This window comes from Apteryx mantelli, chromosome 10 (genome assembly GCF_036417845.1).
Source record: "Apteryx mantelli isolate bAptMan1 chromosome 10, bAptMan1.hap1, whole genome shotgun sequence".
NCBI classification, from domain to species: domain Eukaryota; kingdom Metazoa; phylum Chordata; class Aves; order Apterygiformes; family Apterygidae; genus Apteryx; species Apteryx mantelli.
In genome coordinates, this window is record NC_089987.1 from 1,604,139 (window position 1) to 1,629,351 (window position 25,213).

General features: G+C 41.1%; 1 protein-coding gene across 1 annotated transcript in view; it reads left to right on the top strand.

Annotated features, from left to right (window-relative positions):
- The window catches only part of FANCA (FA complementation group A), a 37,648-nt gene that overhangs the window by 2,433 nt on the left and 10,002 nt on the right, over positions 1–25,213 (top strand). The window contains exons 5-30 of the mRNA XM_067302340.1: positions 614–709; positions 2,924–2,997; positions 4,072–4,184; positions 4,944–5,026; positions 5,495–5,528; positions 7,866–7,932; positions 8,537–8,649; positions 9,602–9,678; positions 10,173–10,314; positions 10,901–11,034; positions 12,009–12,119; positions 12,635–12,730; positions 12,824–12,883; positions 14,398–14,486; positions 14,923–14,983; positions 15,073–15,122; positions 16,253–16,329; positions 18,168–18,272; positions 18,913–19,055; positions 19,535–19,605; positions 21,125–21,224; positions 21,975–22,174; positions 22,598–22,694; positions 22,939–23,115; positions 24,227–24,300; positions 24,763–24,891. Of these exons, the coding sequence (XP_067158441.1) occupies positions 614–709; positions 2,924–2,997; positions 4,072–4,184; positions 4,944–5,026; positions 5,495–5,528; positions 7,866–7,932; positions 8,537–8,649; positions 9,602–9,678; positions 10,173–10,314; positions 10,901–11,034; positions 12,009–12,119; positions 12,635–12,730; positions 12,824–12,883; positions 14,398–14,486; positions 14,923–14,983; positions 15,073–15,122; positions 16,253–16,329; positions 18,168–18,272; positions 18,913–19,055; positions 19,535–19,605; positions 21,125–21,224; positions 21,975–22,174; positions 22,598–22,694; positions 22,939–23,115; positions 24,227–24,300; positions 24,763–24,891 (2,573 nt within the window). The remainder of the gene's footprint in view (positions 1–613; positions 710–2,923; positions 2,998–4,071; positions 4,185–4,943; positions 5,027–5,494; positions 5,529–7,865; positions 7,933–8,536; positions 8,650–9,601; positions 9,679–10,172; positions 10,315–10,900; positions 11,035–12,008; positions 12,120–12,634; positions 12,731–12,823; positions 12,884–14,397; positions 14,487–14,922; positions 14,984–15,072; positions 15,123–16,252; positions 16,330–18,167; positions 18,273–18,912; positions 19,056–19,534; positions 19,606–21,124; positions 21,225–21,974; positions 22,175–22,597; positions 22,695–22,938; positions 23,116–24,226; positions 24,301–24,762; positions 24,892–25,213) is intronic.

Consider the following 25,213-nt stretch of genomic DNA (forward strand, 5'->3'; position numbering starts at 1 on the left):
TAAGGGAGAAAGTTTACATTTAGCTTATCAAGAAAACTGTATTGTTAAGCTTGACTTTAAACCCAGTTTACCTGTTCTTGATAAAGTCAACCAAACATATAGGACCAGAGCAGCCAATTATTCATATATTTGTATGGCATCCTTGTCTTGTACAGGAAAGCAGCTAGGTTTTGACAGCTTGGAAATGAGGTTTTCTGTCTGTTGCTAGACTACAATGTTAGACGGGATTGTCTAAGCAGATGCTCTATTACCATCTTTAGCGTAGCTCAGCCTTCTCTGGCACGGTTTTGTCTCTTTTATCCATTGTTCTATCTTTAACAGTCTTCTCAGTTTGCAATGTAGCGAGCCATGGTTGTGGTTATTCTGTACAAAAGCTATGCCATGACTACTGGTACATGTCACCTCTGAGTAGTTACCGGGTGTCAGTGCTGTCAGCCTGGCTGCCTTTAACTCAACCTTAAAATGAAAAGGTTCGGGCCTTGCCTATGAATTCCCTCTGCTATTCAAGCCTTCAGAAAGCAGTAAACAGGGAAAAGTGACAAACTGGGTTTTTAAAAGAATATGTTATTTACAAAGGGAATTATTTCTGCTTTATTTTTGGGCGTGATTCCAGAAGAGATTGTCATGCTTGCTTCTAACGGTCAAGGATTTGCTGATGAACAATGTGTTCTGTCGCTCACTGTTCTGCCAAGAAATGTGGAAAATGAAGGTAAGAACTCTGCAATAGAAACACTGCTGTGTTACATTGCTGTTTAGATTTCATCTGAGGGATCCAGTAGGATGTGTTCAGCTCTCCTGTCCAGTGAAAGTGAGGGATGACTCCGAAATGGACTAGTGAAATGCTATGAGTTGCATTCCATTTCCCATGGTGTTTTTTTGTGGTAGAGATGGCTTTTTCGTGTACAGAGTAGGTTGTGAGCTTTTAAAAGCATGAGCTGAATTCTAAATATGTTGGAGTGTGGGTAGGGCTTTTCGTTTTCATTTATTTATTTAAAAAACAAGTTCACTGGTGGCTTCCTAGCCTCTGTAGCAGGCTTTCCTTTTTTGAAGAGGAGTTAGCAGAGATTTGGAAATAAATGAATCATTAACATTGCATGGACACTTCTACTGAGAAACTGCCACAAAGGAAAGTTGACAGCATCTTGGTCGTCAAGTTTTAGCTTTTTTTGGAGCTAGGCAAACAGTGTTCTTGCCTCTCTGAAGGAGATGTTTAACTATTTCTATTTGTACTGAGCAGGGCTGGTTTTCCCTAGCTTTTGCAAGCTAGAAGGGGCATGGCAAATACAGCGTACAGTTGCAGCATAGGTAATGGGATTAAACTCACCTGAGATGACACTGCAGTTAATAGAAACTTTGAGGTGTATAATTTTCTTTCCTATTTAGCTTCACTGACTTAGTGTTACTGCTGAAGTATGGTGCCCGCTCTTTCCATCAGATGGGCTCTGGGCGAAGCAGTCCAGATCGATTAACGAGACAGTGAAAATCCCCCAGCTGGCTGTAAGATGACACAGGCTTGTAGTCTTTTCTGTGCTCTGCCAGCAATGTTCAGTGTGTCTTTGGCGTTTTGGTTCTCCGCTCTATTTATCTGGGAACTGTGATAAGCCTGAGTGAGTTCGTGGAGCAAGTGGCTTGGGAGAAACGTGATAGTAGGCAACAGGTTGTGTTGCTTCACAAAGGTATTGTCTTGATTTGATTTGGGTAGTTTGTTTTCTTATCATAAGTTCTGCTCTTACAAGAGTTAAGGACTTTTTGTGAGGAGGACAATTTTGGTTGCTCACTACTCTGGTGGGAAAGAAGAAAGATTCTGATCTGCCTGGATAAAGAGGCATTTTGTCGCCTCAGATAACCAATCCTAGGCTGAAAATAGAATCCAGTGTGTTTTACAGGCTGATAAAATCTGCTTGTTCTCAGGTGGACACAGAAATCAAGTACTGCAGTGTAACTGAGATTGTTGCAGTAAAGGATTAGGTTCTCGAAGACAAAGTATAGGCGGGGGAGTCTGGGCTCATGCTAAGAAACGGCTACTAGTTCCCGTGAAAAGCTAGTGGGGCTTTTTTTTCTGAATGGTTCGTGTGCCCCAAGGCTCCCAAGTACTTCTTCCTCTTCCTTCACAAGTCATGAGAGTGCCCTCGGATGACTTTGTTTCTAGATTGGAGTGTTTCTGCGTTGAGGCTGGAATGGAGGGGAATTGTGACTCTACCATCTTCCCCCTTCCCGGTGTGTCTAGGGCTCGTGTTTTGTTGACCCAGGGCATCATGCAGGCACAAACTGTTCCATGCTGGAGCTGCAGGGATGTGGTTCAGTAAGGCATGAAAGGACAGCTGCTTCATCCACACTGAAATTCAGCACAGTGCTGATCTTGCTTTTGGCTAGCCTGGCTTTTGGGAGCAGGACCTTTGAAGTGGTGTTCACATTTTCTGTTTCTGTCCGTAGGGCTCTCTGCTTTTACAGTTGCAGTGTCTGTTTCTGTAATCTCCTATTGTGAAATGGATTTGAGAGAATCATACTCGCTTCACAGAGACTAAACAGTCAGTAGGCTAAGAGATAATTCTCTAATCTGTTTCTGAATCTGAATTATCAAGAGTTGAAACTTATTGATCCTACCTGTTTTCTGGGATAGCTGCTGCACCTTTGAAAGTGCAGAATCAGGATTATTCTGGGGTGTGTGTGACAATATATTTATTACATGATCATGAAAATTTCAAATGTTGATGTGTCTACAACTCTCAACCCTTCAAAATTTTCAGGAAGGAATAAATCAAATGTAATCTTCCCGTGTCTGATATTTCATTTGTTACGGCTTTAGTAAGTCCTGAGTAGTTTGAATAGATGGAATTTAGATGGAGTTTTGTAGTCTATGTTAGCAAAATGTTAATGCAAACTGTCAGTTACCCGCTATGACCTAATTATGACATTCTGTTAGAACCCTCCATTGCTGGAAGTTGTGTGGCAGCTGCACAGAGGCAGCATCATTCGCCTGGAAGAACTGCTGGAGAGGTGAGCAGAGGCTTATGGGTTTGCAGTCTCTTAAAACCTATTGAAATGTAATCAGGGATTAGTCATGAGTATTCTGGACTGAGAATATAGTCAGATGCTTGCAAGTGAACAGATTAGCAGGATTTAAGAAGTTATCCTGGGTTTGAGAGGTTACCCTGGGTTAGCATGGTTTAAGATGGGGTAACTGGTTGTTTGTTGGCTGCTGAATCAGTTGCGATGTGAAGCAAAATGGTTCAGTGTGAACCACCACTGAAGGCTGTTCTAGATAATGTTTTATGTAGTGTTTTGTTCCACTAACACAGATGGCTGCATATAGATAGTTACCCTGGTCTGTGGGAGAGGAATCACTAACTCAGCTGTTCAGTCCACCTGCCCGTGCCTTGCAATCTGCTTTGGAAATTCTTATGTAGCCAGTACAAATCACTGCTGGTCTTGACCAGAGGTCTTGCTTTGCAGAAACTGTGGACTTCTCTCTTCATAAAGCCAGCATTTCAGTTAGGTTTGGCAGAGTTAATCTCTTGAATAGTGGGATTTGTTTTGTTTTTGTTTTGCTTTGGTTTTTAACCTTGCACAGCCCTTTCATATAGAGCTAGCAGCTAAAATCAGTTATTATTTGTAGACTTCAGGTTGTTTTCTTATGATGACAAAGGAACATTGCAGGGATCTTTTAGACCTTTGGTATTGGTTTACTATTCTGTTAATGGGCGTGCAGGAAAAAAAAAAAGCCTTCAGAGCTCACTGTACTTGAAATCTGAAGAAACCAAAGAAATTAAGAGCTTGATTTTTGAAAACATTTTTATCCTAGTATCTTAGAAATGAGAAATAAAATCTCTTTTCTAACAAATTTTTTTAATGGAAATGTTTCTAACAAATTTTTTTAATGGAAATGTTTGTTTTACCCTTGTTTATGGAGCAAATAAAGCTCTGGTGGCCCAGATTAAAGAAATGAAATGCCACATCTAGCACCATCTGTGTGGGACTCTGCCTTTTCCTGCGTCCAAGAAGATGTGGAGCAAAAAAACCAAGCATCACGAAAAAGAGTATTGAATTAAATGTGCTTTTGTTTGTTCTCAGCAACACAGACGTTCCTGCTGTGGTGGAGTGGCTGTGCAGCAGCCTTCGTGGGCTTTGTGAGCAGACAGCAGAGTCCTCCCAGGATGTGGAGCTTTCTGGGGGTGTTCTCACAGGCAAGGCGCTGAACTGAGCGTTGGTGAAGTAGAGGTCAGATTGCTCATCTTCAGAGTCTGCAGCAGACTGTGCAAGTCAAAAGCTCAGAGGAAGAAGAACAGAGGCCTCACGTTGCCTTCTTTTCTTGCATAGTTTCAGTGAGGAGAATATATTTTTATATTTGATGAATTTATCAAACTCTTTCCTGTCAGCAAAAATTGGTCTGAATTTCTATATCCTTTTATAATATAGTATCACAAGTAAGTGTAGTTGCAAGGTGTATGGGGCCAGAAATGATCTCAGATAAAGAGCATGGCACTTCTGCAAAGTGTCCAGGATCTTTTGGACCAGAAAAGCCTAACAATTCAATCCCCCCCTGCTCTGTTGTTTTCTATTATTTACTTTGCATTTGCATCAGAAAAAATCATTAAGCAATTTGATTGGAGGGCTGTAGTCAGACATTTGGACCAGTGCGGTCGGTCAGGTACAATCTGTATGAGTTCTGCAGTGATAATAGACTGTGAGAGCTGTAAATTGCTTGGTCTTTCTATTTTTGTAAAGTTTCCATGTGGCTCCTGTCACTGATCCTTCTGGGTCCTTTTGCCTGGGGGTAATTTTACTCCAAGAAATAACTGAGAACTGAGCAATCTTGCTGACTCTGCGGTACAGAGAATGATGCTTTTCAAGCATGGGTCCTTTTGGGAGACTGATGGGAAGACAACAGAGCAGAGTATCTTTATTGAAAAAGGATGCTGAGACACCAATTCCTTGATTTGCAGACTTTGTGATCATGTTTCTTCAGAATGGCTTTCAGCAAACTTGGGAACTGGGAAGGAAGTTGGAATTCAAGAAGGTCCCCCAAGTAAGGACAAAATTAAACTATTTACAAATGGTTATTTAAAAAAGTAGTTCCATTGTATATGTCCGTGCATTGCTGAACATGAATAAATCTGAGTTTAGAGCAACAATCAAAGGGCAGTGTCTCATGTGCTGGAGGGGGTGAGGAGGAAATGGTGAAACCAGGACAGAGATTTTTTTCTTATTTTTGAAAGCTTCTCCAAGGTGACCTGTCAAGGGCCCATCGTTTTATCTTCCTTGGTTTCACCTTGATTGCTTTTTTCCATTTTAATGTGAAGCATGGAATGCTGATAAGCATGGAAAATGCTTGCTTTTCTGTCTGTCTATTGTATCTCTTCTACAGTAAAGCCTATGGTAAAAGTTAATCTTTAAAGTAAAAGGAATAACAATTTTTTGAGTCAGTTTACCTTTTCTGCATATAATTATAGCTCTTTTAAACACTAAATGATCTTAATTTGTCAATTTTAAACAGATCTGTCATGCTGTTTTACAAAGAATGTTGACATGTAAGTGTTCTTGTTATTTGTAGCTTTGTGCAATTATTGTTCTTTGCTAGACTTACATTCCTTGTTCTTTGCTAAATCTTTAAGGGCTTGGAGAAGTCCTTTGCCTAGGATGCTTTTCCTGTATTGTGTATTACATTTATATCACTGCCTTTGAGTCTCTGGTTCCCCTTCTCTCCTGTAAAGTGAGTTTCTTCTCACGCTGCAGATGATTCCTTGCCTTTTATGCTAGCTCTTTTTGACACTCCCCGCGGCATCATCAGGTAAAGATATCTGAGCTGATTTTAAACAAGCTTGATTGGAAGCAGTCCAATCTATTGTAGGGCAGAGGTTAAGCTAGGATAACTTACTCCGCTTAGTACATTAACTGTTGAATTTACTGAGTTACATCCAAGTAAGCTGTTCCTGACTCATGATTTGGATTTGCAGACCAATGGTTTGTGAAAACAATTTTTTTTTTTGTGCTGAGCAAAGTCATCTAATATATATTTTTAATTTTTATATGGCCAATCTTTAAGAATTGTCCCATGGACCTGTTGTGTCCTGGGCAGTCATGCTGCTGCTGCTGAGAGCTGAGGCATAGTAGTGCCTGATTTGCATTGCAAACCCTAATGCAAAAAGATTAAACACACATCAGGTTTGTTTTTTCTGTTGTGTCACAGATGAGCTTCGTGGTAAGTTGCTGTATCTGCTGTACAGCCTTGTCTGCAGAGGAAGCATTCACTTACTACTCTTCGTGTGCTTTAGACCAGGATATAAGTCTAATCCTACTGTTTGGCTGTTGTTGCTTTTCTGTCTCCTTAGTGACAGTGCTTTACCACTTTTCTTGCTGGCAAGTTTTAGCAACGTGCTCAGTGCTACTGTAAAAATTAGTGCTTTCTTTTTGTTGTAAAATTACTGAAAGCCAGGACATAACACGAGGGCTACTCCCTTCCCTTCTGCATCTCTCCCTGTGAGCACCACCAGCCTGATCCCTCGTGCCCTGTCTTCTGGAGAGCACTGTCTGTAGACTGGGATGCCTTACACGCCTGGCAGAGTAATTCCAAAAAGGGAAAGCAGTAAGAGCTGCTGGGAGTCGCAGGCTTGAGTCTGCTCACCTGCTCTTCATACGACCTTCTCGTTTGTACAGCCTGCACTGCTGCTGACTGACTTGGTCTATGCATGTGAAAATGTATGAAACAAGCTTTATACAAGAATTTTTGTTAGTGTACGCTTTTGGGTTATCTTTGAGGGGTTTCACTTAATAACTAACCAGCTGCTTTGAAGAATGTTAGGATGCTTTATGCAAAATAATTTATGATTAATAAAGAGCTTCACAGGAGGAGAAGGACAGGCTGAGAGTAGAATGGGAGCACTCTGCTTCGCGTTAATGGTCTTGCTATAGTGAACTCCTGTGCCGAAGGATAAGTAGAGTTTATCTCCTTTTCTCTATTCCTCCCCTACTTAACCTTAAAGTATCCTTCTGCAGGGGAGGAGAGTATTGCTTATTAATACTGTGGACTGTCTTCCAAAAGGCATGTGAGGGACCTGTTCTGCTGCCTCCGTTCGGTAGATTTCAGAGTGCTTCATTGAGACAATCCTAACACCCTTCCCCCCCCTTGCCCCCAAACCTTTTCCACTGTTAGAAGAGGAGGGTTTTGAAGGTAGGATGGGACAAGAAACCAAACTGCTGCTGCTGCAGGCTGTAAAGCAAAGGATCTCTCTCAGCACATGGGCTTTGTGTAGCCTGATGTTAAGGCAATATGCTGTGCAAGCTACTGGTATTTTTGAACTCCACCAGTCGTTTAGGAGCAGGCCTAGCTTTTGAAGGAATGCTGCTAACTAGTGCTAAATGTAACACGGTGACATCTCACTGCCGTTACAAACGCGTGGCGTTCACAGTAGCATTCTCTCTTTGCTTGTTTGACGTGGGTGGTTAAGAACATAATTTCAAGGGATTGTTAATATAAGTCTTACCTGTGGAAATCCCTGCCTCCAGACCGTTTTTTCTCTTCTGGAGTGCGGCTTTGCAGTGCTTACACTAGCAGATGCACTGCACAATTAGGATTGGGTTTGGAAATTAAATATTAATTCACGTGCATTTTTAGATGGTTTAATTATTAGCACATTCCTGGGAATGTTTTTGAAGTGCTTCAAGGTTAGTGTTAATAGTTTTTGAGTCTTTATGTTGCTTTGAGAAAATTTCAGAAGAATTTAATGACATTGAATGGCTTCTGCCCATTTCCCTAATGGGGTCACCTTCTTAAAGATGCACAGATTGCTCGTTCCACATAGTTTCTCCATGTTGTTTATTGTCACAGTTGCTTCCATTTCTCTCACTTGATTTGTCTGGGATACTAGGGGTGCTCGATGCTGTTGGCAAGGAGAAGCAGGAAGATGTTTCCAAGTTGCAAGCTATGGGGTGCTGGTAAGAAACATTATTCCTCTGAATAATGTTAGAAAGTTTTTTTTTTTTTTTTTTGTCCACTCTTACACTTGTTACTGAAACTGGGTGAATGTCTATTTTCATCTTTCTCCAGTGCTACTTATATTTAGTATTCTCCTCCCTAATAAAATATAGTAACTAAACCAAGCGATGATGCATGTAAGATGTATGTAAGGCACTAAAGAGTGTTCCAGCAGTGCTGGAACTAATCTTGAAGTCCCCTCTTAGCATGCTGTGAGTTTATCCTGTCAGCTTTTCTCGCCCTGCTTCTGAGCAGAAACACCTGGAAGGTGCCATCAGCTCCTCCTCAAATTCTTGCTTCCAAACCCATTTTGTCTAACCACTTTGTACACGTTAGCCTTATTCCCATCCTGTGCAGAGGTGTACGTTTGCTTCAAGTTTGTAGATATGATAGTTTAATAATGATGAATTAACCAATAGACTTTAAAAATACATAAAAGAAAGTATTTTTCTCTGGCAATTTGATAAGATAGAGGTAGAGAAAAAATGAATCATTCATGATCAGTACCTTGCTGATCATGGATCTTGTATTTTGTTTCTGAATATTTCTTTATTTCGTTTGTAGGCTAAACGTGTTCAATGTGACATTGTATAAAAATGCAGTTCATCCTGATTGCCTGCAGCAGTTTTTTAGACACACGCTGACTGAGGTTCTTACCTACAGCCCTCTGTTGAAAGGTAGGAATCAGGGGAGAAGTAAGTGTCTCTCCAGGGCTGGTTATTGTGGTGGGTCGGGAGCTCCATCCACTGAGGCTTCACTGACTGGGTCTGCCCTGGGGATGTCGAGCCAGTGGTGCTGCCTGGCTCTCCAGCTCTGTCCTTGGGAGCTGGTTAAGCACAGCACCAGAGAAGACTAAAAATTCATACTCTGTGCTTTAGATGAATAAATCAGTTCTTTACCCATGGGCTCTGTTTGAATGAACAGATATTTGGAGTGACACCTAATGGCAGTCTTTACTGGGCGGACCTGGGAGAGTTATGGGCTCTGAGAGGAGTTTTGGGGAAAGGAGCTGAGAAGCTGGGGGGGAGAGCTGGTACCACAGAGAGCTCAGGGGTAGGATAAATTGGCCCCTGCACATTGTGTTTTAAGCACACAGCATGGCCTTTCTCTGCTGATGGGGGTGTCTTTGTAGTTCATTTTGGTAGATCAGGTATAAAGGCAGGAAGGCTTCTAGTCTGTGGCTGTTAATTGTGAAGCCTGATGTTTTTAGGAAGAAATATGTTTGAGCTGCAAAATCTCTGGTAAAATAATCACTCTGAACTATGAACTAGAGCTACTTACCTGTTGTTGGAAGACCTGTATCATCGTTGCTGGCTTCCAGTTGAAAGAGATTATCAAAATGACTCCTTACTGATTCTCTGTGCGTGCGTTATGTTTGCCTATGAGCGTATGAGCTCAAGAATGGCTTTGAGATTACAGTAGTGCAGTGAAATGGCAGAGCCCCTATTTCCACAGCCTGTGTTCCAAAGACGAATGGGCGAGGAAGGTTTCAGTAAGCAATTTGCAATGTATCTGGCTGTCAAAGCTAGAGGGAAATCTAGTGTTTGTGTGTGTTGGAGTATTTTGGGTTTGTTTTTGTTTTTTAAATCTATTGCTGAAGAGCAAACTATTTTCTCTTTCCGGGTACAGTGTCTGATGCCATCCATATGCAGAGAGAGTGGACCTTTACAAGAACTTGTTCACTGCTTACTACCTTATATCGCAAAGTATGTCTTTCTGATTTTGCAAAGAGAACATTATTATATTGGTCTTATATTCAGTGAAATTTCTGAAAACCTCTATTGCTTTCTTTGTTACAATTGCTCTCTGGCAGAAATGGGATTATTAAAAATTTGCAGAATCAGAATCAGCTGCCAGGAGTTGCTGGCAGGACATAGTATGAAGAAAAAGTACTAAAGGGATTTTTGTTTGTGCAAAGGTTCTTGATGAGAACAAAGATAATTAAAGATGTGGATTTTCACTGTTACAGAATGTGATGCCACTTCTGAAAAAAAAGTGGAAATTGCTGTTTGTTTTAGCCAGTTCAGGTTCAAAGCCAGAAAGGTATCTGGCCCAGGAAAGCTTATGTGAAACATGCATGCAAGATATCTTTTTCAAAAATGATACAAAAGGCACCTGCATATTAATTTTCACTGTGTATTTCACTGTTACAGAAGGCTGTATGTCATAGCTAAAATGAATTGCTGTCGCTGTCTTCCAGCTGTTTGTGGCATTCAGTGCGAAGGAGTCGATCTGCCAGCTGCAGCAAGTCCTGGAGACCCATGAAGTGAATTGGCAGCATGTGCTGTCCTGCGTTTCCACGCTGGTAGTCTGCCAGGCTGAAGCAGAGCAGCTGTTCAAAGGTAAGTAGGTATTGGTAAGCTTGGGAGCTGATATGTGCTCACTGCTTCTCAGATACTGAACACAGAAATCACGCTGACTGGTGTAGTGTTGAGTTCATACTTGCTATTTTGAGATTCCTGTAGCCCAGGGGAAAGAACAACAGGAACTCTGCCTTTCCTTCAGGTATTCAAAGTCAGCTGTGACATGAGTGCTAAACCTTGTGCCTGCTGCTTCTCAAATTTAATATACAGCTAAGAATGGTTATTCGATAACTAGCTTCATTTGAAGTAGTGGTTACTGAAGCTTAGTTCTTCCATCTCGCCTTTGCTATCAGACCCTGTTCTTCTGAGTATTTTACTGATTATTTAATTGCCGGACTCCATGCAATTCTTGGAGGCTGGAATCCTAGAGTATTTGTTGACTGTTGAAAATGCCTTTCTAATGCATGAAAAGATATGAATGAGTCCCAAAGGTTCTCTAAGCTGCAATGCATGTCCTCCTTTCCCTGGCAGATGTTTTGTTACAGATATTTGTCTTAATTTACTATAGAAAATTCCAGCACAATTGTCAAGAGCAAAATCCGAGGTTATTTTTTTATGTTTCTAGATCTACTGAGTTGTCTGTTGATAAAGGCCTTTGAAAATTATGATATGGAAAATATGATCACTGCATTCCTGATAGCTCGTCAGGCTGCTCTAGAGGGCCCTGCTGTGTTCATGCCTTACTCTGAATGGTTTAAGGTAAGACTAAATGAGGCATAGTGATCTTTCTTCCATATATGGAAGAAACATGCATAAGGAATGTGTTGCTACGCAGGAAAAGGCTAATGTCAGACAAGATCATCCAGGAATAATAATAATAATAATAATAATAGTTATAAAAAAAAAAGTAACAAGCGATCATCTTGGTATCAGGAATAGCTTAATATTTATTACTTCCTTTGTGTTTGCAAAGAAAATATTTATTTGGCTTTCTCTGGTCTCCCCTTCTTTCATCTTTCAAGTCCATCTTGAGTTCTGTAGTTATTGGTCAGGAATGCAGACACATCATTTCTGTTACAATCGTAATTTTGTATGTGTTTCGGTATCTTGATAACCGGCAGTGTTGTTATTGTATAAGCTGTGGGTTATTGCATGTGAAGCATTCCTGTTTCCTGGATGTGTGCATGCATTCAGCTGTAATTGCTGACCTTATAGACAATGGGTCGTTAGCCTTTAGTTGTAAACATGTATATACTTTATACTGTAAATTGCTTTGTATGAGTTTGCAGATCTGACCCAAGCCTTTGTTGATAAAGTGTTCAGGATGTATTAAAAAGTAAACTAGTTATGTTTTGTATGGTCTCAGACTGGCTTCTTTTCCTTATAACGCCCTGATAATGCCGTGTAGAAACCTGCATGTTTGCTGTTCCCTGATGAGTCTCAGTCCTTTGGGGCATTTTGGTGTTGCTTGTTTAACTACTGTGAGTGTTCTTGTACCACATCAGAATGAACTTTGAGTTTGACATGGCAGCTTTTCTGGAAACTGAAAAAGAAACTTAAAAACTTCTGTAGAAACTTCTATAAGTGTTCTCCAGAGACTTTTCTCCAGAAAGTATCTCTTGATAGAAAACGAATGTCTGTAATAGCTGAGATTTCTGTGGCAAGTTTAGCACAGTGCTGGGATGTGATTCTCTCCCCACTGAAAGACAGTGTTGTCATTTTCCCTCTTTCAGGCTTCCTTTGGGAATGCTGGGGGTCACCATGGGAGCAGTAAGAAGGCTGTGGTCTTCCTTTTTGAGTTCCTATCAGAGCTGGTACCCTTTGAAGCAGCCCCATACTTGAAGGTGAGAAGCAGCTAACAGAGATTGTTTTCTAAAGGCTGAAACAGAACTGCTCCACTTAACATATTTGTGCCTTTGACTAGGTTCAACATATTATTATTGTTATTATAGTAATTGCATTATGTGCCTTTGACTAGGTTCAACATATTATTATTGTTATTATAGTAATTGCATTATGTGCCTTTGACTAGGTTCAAGTGTATTATTATTGTTATTATAGTAATTGCATTACTTCTGATAAACTACTCAAAATATTTTCTCCCTGAAATAAGCTAGTACAAGATTCTTTTATTTCCTTGACAAGAAGGTGAATTCCTTTCACGCAGCTGAGTTTAAGCACTTTGGTAATTTTTGTTGGGAAAAGGTTTCATTTGCCATGAAACTGGATTTTCTTAAAACAGGCAATGATGTAGTCATCTTTGGGGAATCTTTGAGGTAAATGAGTGTAAAAATGAATCAGGAGTTGACAGTCATTTCCTATAGAAATGGCAAATTTTGTTTTGAATATTACATTTCAGGTCCATATAATGTACCCCCCTTTTGTGCCAACAAAACATCGGTCTATTCTCTTGGAGTACATCACTCTGGCTAAAACCAGACTGGCTGACCTCAAGGTTGGTAAAAGTTGTCTGTTTGAAAAAACATTTTTTCCAGATCTGTCAAAATAGTGGCTGTTACAATGTCCATCTCTCTGGAACCTCACACAGGTTGCTATAGAAGACATGGGGCTCTATGAAGATTTATCTTCCACAAATGAATCTGTGCAGGTACTAGTTCTCTATTTAAGGTTTTCTAATCAGCTATGTCCCTTTTCCTGTGGAAAAGGGTTTGTGTTGTCCTCCTATCTGCCATTCCCTCCAAGTTTGAGCATGTTGCCAGATCTCCTCCAACTTTAAGATAGGGGGTTGAAGGTCACAAATAGGGAAACTTTTCCCATGCTTCATGAAAACCAGTCCTGCACAGAGGACAGACAGACCCTGATGAGTATTTCCGGAGGGAGGCTGCAGAGAAACTGAACAATTAGCCGGCTACTGGCCAAGCAGCACCTACGTTAGCTAGCCAGTCAGCACGTGTTGTTTGGAGCCACAAAGTGCTGCCTACCTCTTCCCCGTCCTCTACTGTGGGATATATGAAGTAAATGGAAGATTCTGTCAGGGAATTTAAGGGAGATGTAAGGACAAGGAGAGACCTAGTGGTGTTGTATGATGAGGGGAAGTGAGGTTACTGAGATGGGGCGATGCGGAGCATGGATCTGCAGGAAACTGGGCTGTGGTAAGCCTGCCAGTAGACCAACCAGTTACAGTGGTGACATTCCCCTGTGTGGATTTGCACCTAATGATTTGACCATGTGGGAAAGCATGCTCAGTTCTCTCCAATACTGCATAGCACCTATTTGGTGTTGTATTCAAAATGTTCAGATTTAAAGGAGATTTGGGGAGGGGGTCTACAGACTGCAGTTTCACTCTTTCTTGTTCATTGTTGTATTTTGAATAATAACAGTAATCGGAAGGGGAGCATTTGGCTTTACTGTTCCTTTTGAATTGCATTTCTTCCTATATTTGGATCACCAGCTGAAACAGTATGGCAGATTAGGAGGATAGGAGAAAACAAATGTGGTTTCCACACTTATACAATCAATTAACTGAAGTATGTGAAATACAGGCTGGTGTCAGGGTAAGTGAATGTACAACAATGAAATTTAGTCCTCTGAACTGAAAGTCCCAAGTGAAAATTTCATTTAATTTCTTCCAAATGTGTCTGATCTGTTTGTCAGTTAAGAAACTGCCATGAGTTGTTGCAGTTTAAGATGTCCTAGAGCTTGAAAAAGAGAAACCCAGGGCTGAAGTCCCTCTGCATGGAGTGCAGTTCTAGTAGCATGGGCTGGAATTGAAGAATATTGGTCCTAATTCGAAGTATATGAAACAAAACAGGTTTAGCAGTACAACAAATTCAGAACAGAAACGATATTGTCCCCACGGAGGGCTGTTAAGCAGGAGTATCTGCTGCTCACTGTAGGAGTTGGGTACAGAACTACGTGGATGTTTGGGCTGACCCAGAATAGCTGTTATGTAGAAGAGCCTTATCAAGGCAGGCTGATGTTTCAGGCCCTGGTTTTTCTATCTTTCAGTTCTACTTTGCATATCAGGTAGTTCTTGTTATTCAGTCACTTCCCTTCACAGCACAGACAACTATTACTAACCCTAAAGAACCAGCAGGAAGGATGACTGTCATCATTGGTATCTCACAATATCTGTCTCTCCTTGTTACTTGTGTGAGCTAGCCCCAGGGCCAGGCGCTTCGTGACGTTGAAAAGGCCATTCAGATATTTGAAAACACGAGGAAGATCCCAACGTCTGTGATAGAAGCCAGGTACTGTGTGCTTCTCAAACCTTTTTTAGCTTAAAAAAAAAAGGGGAAAAGAAAAAAAGAAAGAAAAGGAAAGTAGAGTCCAGATCAAAATAACAAAGCAGAAGAAAAATTGAGGATGTGAGCAAAGGAAGACTTGAGAAATTCTTCACACATTATCCACTTCCTCAGTAGTCACCTAAATTGAGGCTATTTCTGCAGTGGATAAAAAGACATATGCACACCTGCAAGAGGAGCCTACCATTATTATAAAAAATAAAAAGCAAAACTGAATAAATGAATAATTTTGGACCAATCTGAACTTGATATTTTTCTGTGATTATTCATGTTACTATGATACTTCTTATTTACAGGAACCTAACTAATTCTTGAGGTAATGAAATGGCACTTTACTGCTTTAAGATGGTTAACTTTTTGTTATCTTTATCCTCCTTTGCAGTATTTTCAGACGACCATATTATACTTCCTGGTTTCTTCCTGCTTTGCTTAGGCCACGTGTGGTTAGTATTTGTTTTTTCTGATCCTCCCATTTAGAAGTGTGTTTGTAGAAAGGTGACTCACTCCTAACCTGCCTGCTTTTCTATTGCAGCTCCCTAAAACCCCAGATGTGCACATGGTTTTTATAGACTCTTTAAAGAGGTATTGAGAATTCCCAATGTTGTTTTCTGTGCTTCTGGACTTTGTCCTCAGAATATTTGATTTTACATCAGAATATCTGAAGCTTTGACACCTTGTCTGCAAGCTGCTGTGTGTTGGCTAACCCACTTGGCACGGCTTCGTGTCCAGGCTCGTTTGTGGCTTGCAGGTTGTGGGTGGGATAGCTTATCTGTAGAGGTGAATGTCTTCAGTTCTGTAATTAGTCCTCTAGCTGCTTTTAAACCATTTTCTAGAAGGAATTACATGCAACCCTGACTCCAGGCTAGATATATTTATGCAAACTTTAGAGGATACTACTGAATATAAAATTTCAATAAGATGATGAGACCCCCTGTGAAGAGCTCCTTTCTTTGGGAAGGGATTTGGGAGAAGGGGAAGATACAACTTAGTGTGTTAATGCTTCAAGAGCTGTTTTTATGGACAGTAGGATAATGGCCCAGGAGAACACAACCCCTCTCCAAACTCAAGCTTGTCCTGTATGCATGTTTAAAAGTGCTTTCCTGCATTGAAGGAACAGCTTTATTTTAAATCCAGTAATTCTTCTGTAGTTTATCATGGAGAAAATGTCTCTAACGCTGCCTACAAATGAGGCATTTGGTCCTGCCTTGTAATTCCAGCCTGACTCTAATAAGATTGGATTTTTTTTTTTTTAAATTAAAGTTGTAAGAGAAGCAGCTGAATTTTAGGCAGCCTAATGTAATGTATTTTAGTACTGCGTGCCTTCCCAGCAGGTGTTGGAGGTCAAACTTTGATCTCCATCACATGCTGCATTTGAGATGTGTCAGTACAGGCTGTCACAACTTACATATTTCTTATGTAGTATATGACTAAGATCACATAAGAGTGTATTAGTACCTATGTATAACACACGTAGTGTTGTGTGAATAGTATGTTACACATGTATAATACTTGCTGTTAAATCATAGGGTATAAATATCTGGCCCTCATGTTGGATGATGATTAAAAAAATGCTTCAGATGCTGTGTGTGATCTGGAACCTCTGTAATTACATTTCATACCATAGCTGTTGCTTATGCTTATATTTAATAAATCTGAAGTTTGAATGTGGTTATGTGGTAGAATAAATGCCTTTTTTCCCCCCTCTGTTGCAGAGCTGATAAAATACCCTCAAACTTGTACTCCACCTACGTACAAGCTTGTTGTGCTATGAAAGAGAAACTCTTGCAAGGTAAAAACAATCAACCTCCTCCCTCCCCCCCCCCCCCCAAAAAAATCATGCAATAATTGAAGAAAAGTTAATATTTCAAATGAGGCTCTCCTGAATTAAAAAAATACAAAAAAAAAAATACAGATCTTTAATCTGTATGTAAATATGTGCATGTTATTTATGTCTTATTGAGGTTTAAACAGCTACAGGCTTTCTTTGCCTGTCCTGCTTGGGTGGGATTTTTGCAGTCCGTGCGGAGCTCTGCTCTGCTGAGGCTGCAAATGATGCCTGAGCTAGCTGATTTAAATCTAGCTCGGATACATCTACGTGAATCAGCGTTTGCGGTCTGAGCTCTTCCCAGCTCCAGCCAGCCGGGGTGTGAACCTGGTGTGTCCGTCCCTTGCACGATGGCACCTCTGCTGTCGGAGCTCACCATTGCCTCTCTTTAAGGCTGGATTGCTGTGCATGGCGGTGCATGACATGGGCAGACGGGAGGAGTGGAGCCAGCAATAAAGGGACTGCAGTTCATAGCTTCCATGTGTTTGAGGAGGGGCTCTAGTTCCAGATCTCATTGCTAGCCACGTTACTGGCAGCGTGTGCGAGAGTAACATGTATTTAATGAGCTATTCTGTATTTTTCAGCAAATGGGTTTTTCGAATACTTGCGTCTTAAAGTGGGCAAATCCTCAACATAAGTTTATACGAAATGAAAAGGTCAGGCTAGTGAACGGAGATTACTTGCAGAGTGTGTCAGTGATAAGTATAGTCCATGTACGGAGATAAACCCCTAATTGACTCCTGCTCAGGACACTTTGGATGCTTGAAGCTTTCTGAAGATGCTGAAGCTCTAGAGAGATGTGAGGAGGCAGTGCTGCTAAACAGCAGATATGCAGCAGTCTGGCTCCGAGAGTTGTCCTGGCAACCGGCAGGCCTGAAGAATTCCTTGATGGCAGGATCAGCAGGATCAGAACGGGCGGCCGGAGCTCTGCGGCAGCCTTTGAATCGCCAGTGACCTCTAGTGGTACAGCCTGATCTGCGTCCCCTGCATCCCGATCGGCCTGATCCGTGTCCCCTGCATCCTAATACGCACCCCCTGCTCCCTAATCCGTTCCTGGGGCTCTTACACAGCCACTGGATGCAGGGCAGGTTCGCTGTATTGATCAGTCCTGTTCATTAGTGCTCACTCTAGCACATAAAGGTGACTCAGCAGTCAGCTTTACTGTGCTTTTATAACAATTATTCATTTAACCTTGTTGTTTGTTGTTCAGGTCTAGTTATATTTGGCCCATGTATGAGACTCTGGGTGGTTTCTGGAGCTGTGCTGTGGTAGCTTGTTGCTGGTGGCACTTTATTTGTAGTGGTAAAGGGAATTTCCTTTCATTTATTCTTTTTAACAAACAAAAATCCCAAAACTGAGTAACATGTAACATCTGGAGATGTTACATATCGTTGGTCTTGAGGAGAAGCTGATGACACAGTATTCGCACTGTAATGCTTCTCTGCATTTTCTGGCTCTTGTTCCAGTCTTTTGAGGAGAGCAAATGTTTCTGTAAGGGGCAGAGAGCTAAAGCAAGTAGGAAGGAAAGTCTGAAGGGAGACTCCTTTGTTTCTCATCCTTTAAAAAAAAAAAAAAAAAGTTTCTTTTCTAAACTAGGCATAAACTTATAAATAATCAAATAGCATCTTCTGAGTCTAAAAACAAAGCTGTGTATGTGGCAGATTGATGTTTTGGGGTTCTGTTGTAGTTTATAGGAGAATGAATACAGAAAATGTATGCAAAGATTGCTGAACATATTTTATAAACTGATGTAATACACAAAGGCAAGGATAATATGTTGCATTTCTCTCTCATTTATCTAGATGAATCAAAAGTAGAGACCAGCCATTCTGAAGAGCCTGTTGAGCAGCTGAAGGCTGAACTGGCTGAGCTACGCGTGCTGATTGTGGACCAGACTAAATATGAAGGTATGGAGAAGGGCAAGTTATAATTACCCATAAGTGACTGTTACAAAAGCCACGCTAATAAAATATGGTTAACGCCAGCCAAAGCAACAGCAGAAATTACTTGCCACTGCTACCCAAAGACTGTAAACTTTCATATCTATATAATCCTTCCAGCTATGAATATATATTTTTAATGTTTGACATACTTCCCATGCTTGAGTTTGGAACTTTGAGTCTGCTTCTTTGTGAGCACTTGGTAGCAGGTCTTTGCCAAGACTGGCAGTCCCGTTCCTGCTGCTAGCATGATGACATGGAGCCCCTTTTGAAGGCTATTTCCTTTCTGGTGTGAAAAACGATTCTTAATACAAGTTGCTAATGGTATTGGGAGGGGGGAAATCATGTTGTCTTCTAAAATAATGATGATGATCACTGTGTTCCAGCTAACACTTTTTGGTCATTAAAGCTTTTCATAACACACAACACTCTCTGACCAATTAAAGTGTATATATTGCATGAAACAAGTAAGGAATTAGTGAAATATATACTCTAATTGTTCTTATTCCTTTCATGCAGAGTTGTAAATCTCAGACCAAGTGGATTTTGTCCAATTCCTGACTTTCATGTCTGTAGTCCTGGTTCTCTTTCTGTTACTCTCTTGCAGATGTGCCAGCACAGATCGCAGTTATATCTGACAGACTCTCAAGTGTCTTGGGTCACAGCAGTGATGAAAATGAAGCTGCTACTTTGAATTCTCAAATCCATGTTAGCATTTTTGTGCCTGACCTGGAACCTTGCCATCAGAGTGTAAGTACCATCTGGCTTGGGATGAGAAATGAGTGGGGTTGATGAGGGAAGAGTGTATTTGAGTACACGTGAAAGGCTGCTCTGTCAGTGGAAAACAGGAAATACACTTTCCCATTTGTCTCTCTGGTAGTGCCTCACACAGACTATACGTGTGTTATAACCTTCTGAAAGTCATTGGATGTCTGATGGGAAGAGCTAGGGATATATTCTATCAGAGCATTCCTGTGATGAGCTGGGCTTTCTTTACAAGACTTGCCTAGATATTTGTGTGTTGTGATCACTTCTAGGCTGTTGTGGACTTTACTTTCCATCTCTTAGTGCCAGTGGATCTGTAGAACTTGCGGTGAATGTCGTGATGAATGTCACTAACATGTTTGTCTCTTAGTTCTAATGTCAGAAAACATTTTATGTATGCATTACAAAACTAGATCTAGATAAATAACCCAGCAAGAAGGAATTAGTGTTGTCTCTTGTTCCAGGTTGTTGATCTTCTGCTGACATCGTTCTGCCAAAACCTGATTGCTGCTTCCTATTTTAACCCTCCTGACAGGTAAGATGCAGGTAAAACTGTAGGGAAATCCAGACTACCTCGTGCAGTGTAATCCCAACATTGTCCAGGGGCCTAGGGGGACTTCTCGTTGTTCATACCCAACATGCCAGGCTGGCAATTGCAGTCTCTTTTATCCTGGGCTTCTGTATTCTAAGAACTAATGCGCTTTGATGTGCAAGTGTGTAAATAAAACATGCTTCTTCACTGTTGTTACTAGTCTCTTCAGAATAAGGTGGCGTTTGACTCTACTTTGTACTCTGTGACAGCGCATAAAAACTTTTCATAAATACCATTTTACTTAAGTTGGCACTTTCAGCGGTGGTGGAGTAGGGTGGGGAATTGAAGTAGGTTTTCCCCCTCCCCCTTTTTTTGTCTGTGATTTGCTTGCTGATATTAAAGATCAGGAGGGCAATGTTTGTCTCTTGACAGGAACCACGGGAGTGTCTTGGCATACTCGGTGCTTTTGCAGATCCAGGCACCTCAGCCTTCAGCCCTAATGCCATATGCAATATAAATGAATGAGGCATAAATTTTAATGCTGAGGGCTCAGGAAGAGGAGCATGACGCACCTCCCTTTTCCCTTCCCCTCTCCCCCCCTTAAGTGATTCAGTTTGATTCTGGCCTGTATGAGCTGTGAGGGAGCACTACCACTCATCCTCTGCTGAGTTACCCTTGGAAGCACTCTATTAATGTGATTTCCTTCATGATGTAGCAGAAATCTGTAAATGTTATGGTCAATATATTTCAATGGAAAAATCCCTTTCTTAGCGAGTACCAACGTGCTGATGAACTGCTGTAATCCTGGAACCCAAACGGTGGTGGCTGCTGAGCTGGGTAGCTGCCTCTCCAGAGTGCAGCAGCCTTTGGCAATCAGTGCATCTTTCCCTCTGTTTTATTTCGTTTTGGCCTGGTGACACAGGAGCAGATGAATCTGTATTGAAAACCTGTATTGCAAAGTAGCTGGAATGAACAAGAGCATTGCAGGAAATCATTTCTCAGCCCGCCTCCCCCATCCGATATCCTCTGAAGAGGGTTTGTTTTCCATCAGCTGGGGGGGGGGGGGTGGCTGTAGGAATGCTCTGTAGGAAAGTCCTCCCTGCTGTCCTCCCTCCTGTAACAAGTACCTTGTCACATTGCTCCTTTGTTGCTCTCGCTTTCTTTTGTTCCCGTTTATTGCTCTGCCTCTGTCACTCGTGCTCTGTGTCTGAAAAAGCTTTCTGTGCTCCAGGCAGCTTCCTCCTCTCCTTGTTGTTGTCTCAAACTCCTCTTTGGCTATATATTATCAAATATTTGAGGTGGGGCACTGGTAATGTTCATGACTTTGTATGGGTCCTCTGTTTAGATGCTCCACAAATGACGCTTCCTATGAGTCTATAAATGGAATGATAATTGTCTAGTATTTACAGCCACGTATGGCTCAGGTTCATTATGTTTAACCATTTGAAAATACCTCTTCCTGTACTGGGGATAAAAAATGACATAAGTAATAAAATGAGCGTGTGGTTTTTACCTTCTGCAGGCAGGGATCGTGTTTGTCCCTGTTCGTGAAGATGATGTGCGGGCACAGGAATCTCTTACCTGCCCTTCTGGGCAGGCTCTGCCAGCTTATTTATCATCAGGTTGGTTGATCATCTAACCAAGAATCACATGGTTATGGTGTGCTAAAGGCTACCTCAGCTCCCTCTCCTGAGCCATGGGGCATGTACCTGTTCGGACTACGCTGGGGTGTACTGGGGGAGGGACTTTGCTAGCTTTCAGGCTTCCAAAGCATTTTCATTTAAGATAAATAGTCCAGCTACTTTTTAACAGAAGCTGAAAAAAGCACGGTTGTAAACAGAGCTAAAATAAAATAAAATAGTATAATGCTTAACTCCCAAACTTTCAGGTTGTATATTTGAATTGTATCCCCCTTTTTAAAAAGAAAAGTAAGACCCTAAGTCTGAGGTGTGGCAGTGCATGGTTTTCTTCCAAAGAGCTGTTGGTTTTGTTTCCTTCACCCAATGATACTGAAAGGGTGAAATTAAAAGGGTAATAGTAGTTTAACTGTCATAGAAGCTAAAAAGCCTTGAGAGTCTCAAATTCTGCTGGACTGAAGTTAGAGCTAGTTGCTCCAAGTTGTTGTGCTACAGATATGCACTGATTTTGTTGTAGGTTTACCAAAAATAACTGTACTATTTCAAGGAGGGAAGTATATTTTTTTTAAACCGGTGTCTTTTGTCTACTAAATTGGTATCGTTGCACTGATTCAGTCAATGCACAGAAGCAGTGTTCTGCCACTTGATTAGTTCTGTTTTTTTCTGAAAAAGACTGCTTTGCTACAAATGAAACGTACCTCTTCCTCCAGTTCTTTCCTTATGTTTGGCTTGCAGGGTCCTTCCCTAAATGATGCTCATATTTTAGGACTAGCTGCTTTTGTGATCCACTTAAGTGAATACAGATCTTTAATTCCTGAAGTGGAAGCCGATTTGGGGATTTCTCAGCCTGCTCCTGAAAAGATCCTTTCCATTACGGAGTACTGGAACTTTTTGCTAGTGTGCAGGACAGAAGAGTCCTTTGCCTTCTGCGTGAGGTGAGCTCATGCATCCACAAGCGCTTGCTTCCTTGGGTGGTGGGTTATGTTTGGCAGAGGAGGGGTGCTGGTAAAGCTGTCCTCTTTTTGAGGAATGTGTGTGCGGCACAGAGGTGCTATCCAGAGGAACAAGCTGATGCTGGCCCAATGTGAAGTAGCATCCCGATGACTGCATTGCTTGCTGAACAAAGGACTGACTGGGTGCTGCAGAAGTTTTAGTCTCTGGTTCTAAACTTTGTAGCTGTTAATGTACTTGGGTTTGCGAGCCCATAAATAGAAATAGTCCCAAAAGTAAAGAGGTTTGGGACATGTTGCTTAAAACCATTTTTAACACTCATTTTTTGCTTGGTGTTGGACTTTCATGAATGGATAAAGTATGACTGAACTAACCAGCTAACTGAATTCTCTCTCTTTCTCTGTCAGGTTTTGTACTGCAGCAGTGTCTTATCTTCTCTGCAAGTTTTCATCCCTCTCTCATGATGGTTTATGTGCCTTGCTTCCTCCTAGCCTTGTTAAAAAGGTAAAGGGAAAAAAAAGTTTTGCTATTGCTCATGAGAAAAATCAGTGTCAGTTCAACTTTCCATTGCAGACTTCTGTGCAACTACAGCTTTTTCAGAGAAAACTGTATAAAAATGCATCTTTGTATCCATTTGTATCCATACTATTTTGTGTATTTGCTCATTTGGCATCTTCACAAAACCAGAGTTTGCACTGGGCCTTTTTTCGTGATGCAGATGTGTAGGGTTTTTCTGCCTTTGTTTTAGTTGCAGTACACTGTGCCACGGCTGAACTTGGAAGCTCGAGGAATCATGTATGAGGAGGGTAAAACTGAACTAGTCTGGAGTTCCCTCTCGTGCCCCTCTGTACACTACAAAAGAGCCAGCCTCTGTTTATGGAAGCAAGCACGCTTTCAAGAGCTCTTGAAGGAAAAAGCATTCCAGGTATCAATTTTTTTTCAGTGACCTAACTGTATTCACATCATAATTTTAATTTTTCAGATCTGCCTTTTACAATTTCTTAATCAATGATAAAAGCTTCTTGTAAAAACTTAATATCTAAAAACTTTGTGTCACAATTGGAAGATGTTGTGTGCTCTAGGTCATGTGTTCCGTGTTATCTGTAGATTTTGATGATGATGATAAGGTAGAAATAGAAAACTGTAGAAGTAAAGCCTTTGTTTTCAATGTATTTACAAAACCAAAGATTTTGACAAGATATGCTATTTCAGTAATGAAGTTGTCAGGAACTGTAGAGGAAAAAGCCTGTTCATGATCCTAACAACATCATAATGTGTACAAAGTGATGATGAGAGTTAAATAACTGAAGGTACTTGTTTGCTTTTTTTGGTGCTTTGTCTAAATGTCAGTGTTGCCCTGAACCACCTGTGTATCTTGAATTGTTTGGCTCTGTCTGGCTATGAAGTAGGCTAACGTATCTCTCATATTCACTTTATACCATCCTTGCAATTTATCTGATTTGACAGGATTTTTTTTTTTTTTTTTTTTTTTTTTACTCCATTTCATATAAAACCAGCTTGGCAGATGAGTTTGTCGTATTACTAGAATGATTTGATGTGCTTTGCTAGCTTTAAGTACAAGACTGAAATACCTTTGCATTATAACTTTTCTTTGATGCTTAGGCCAGTCTGTCTGACTACAGTGCCTTGTTCATTTTAACATTTATGTCTAATAACATACGTTCATTCTGGCATCTAGACTTTAAGAACATGGGCACATCTGGAGATGTCAGAGTGGGGTTGGTGTGTGTGTGTGAGAGAGGGGGAGAGAGAGAGGGAAGAGATGCTTTATAGGCTTGTTTTAAGTAAATTTTGAAAGTCAATGGGGTTTTAGTTTAGATTTCTTGCAAGAAAAACAGTACAGGAACTGTCCTTCTTGGGCTGATATCTCCCGGTTTCAAATCTCTTAATCTGCAATGGGTTGTGTCTGGGTGTGGGGGAAAGGTGCATTTTGTGCTGGGAAGAAGGTGGCTGTTCTGCATAAGTTACTTCGCCTTGCTGGTCTGCCCTCTTATCTAAATTGTGGCCTTTCACAGTTATCTTTCAGAGAGTGGCTGCTGCTGGAGCTAGGAGTGCACCCTGAAAAGGATATTCTTTCTGCTTCAGAAAGGTAAGTGCAGAGGGGCTCTAATAAAATGGGAATAGTTCAATAGTCTTTTCCACTGAAATTAGAAAAGTGTTGAAGTTCAGGAGGTTAACAATAAAAGTAAATTAATGAGCTGCTGTGGGACACAAATGTCTGTCAACTCCTACATTTTGCCCAGAGTTCAAGCAATGCCAGAAATGAGGTGTTTGTTTTCACTTGAGGAAGTTCCCCAAGATACCCTCTGGCCTGGATATACAATTCTTGCAAATAACGTTTCACAAAACCTCCCCATTTCCAAAAGCAAGAGATAGCTGACATCAGTGCACGTGGTGTCTGGTGCATGGCTCTTTTTACTTCTGCACTTGTGTGGGTGCTTGTATCTGACATTCCACTTGACTTGGTGTGTGAACTTCATTTTACATTAAGGAAGAGAAAGCATTAAAATGTCATGATTTGTTTCCTAACTTCTCCTGTTTTATATTGCAGACACGACTTCCATTATTGGGCTATTTATCAGTGGTATCTTCCAGCACCTTCTGCTTCTGGAGGCTGTGATGGAGACCTGGAAAAGGCGTGTGACGTTATTATCAATACCATTCTGGATTTCTCACAAAGGTATTCAGCATTGCGACTTGCACTTCTGTGGATGCTATGGTTCTGCTAATGGCCTTGCAAGCCAGGGTTTGTGGGCTTGTGTCTTGCATGGGCCTCTGTTCTTCTGAGTGGAACCGATTGCCTTCTTTTGAGTCTGCCTGCAGGTGGAAGCTGGGAGGTGGCTCTGCATGACTCATTGGTCTTTGCATAAGAATCTTGCTTTAGGTGACAGAGGTCTTGAGGTGAAGTCACAGGTAGTCCCTAGTCTGTCTGTCTTTTTTTAAGCTGAATTTGTATTCAGGTTTGTTTTGTCCAGACTACCATCAGCTAGAAGCTGGAAAAT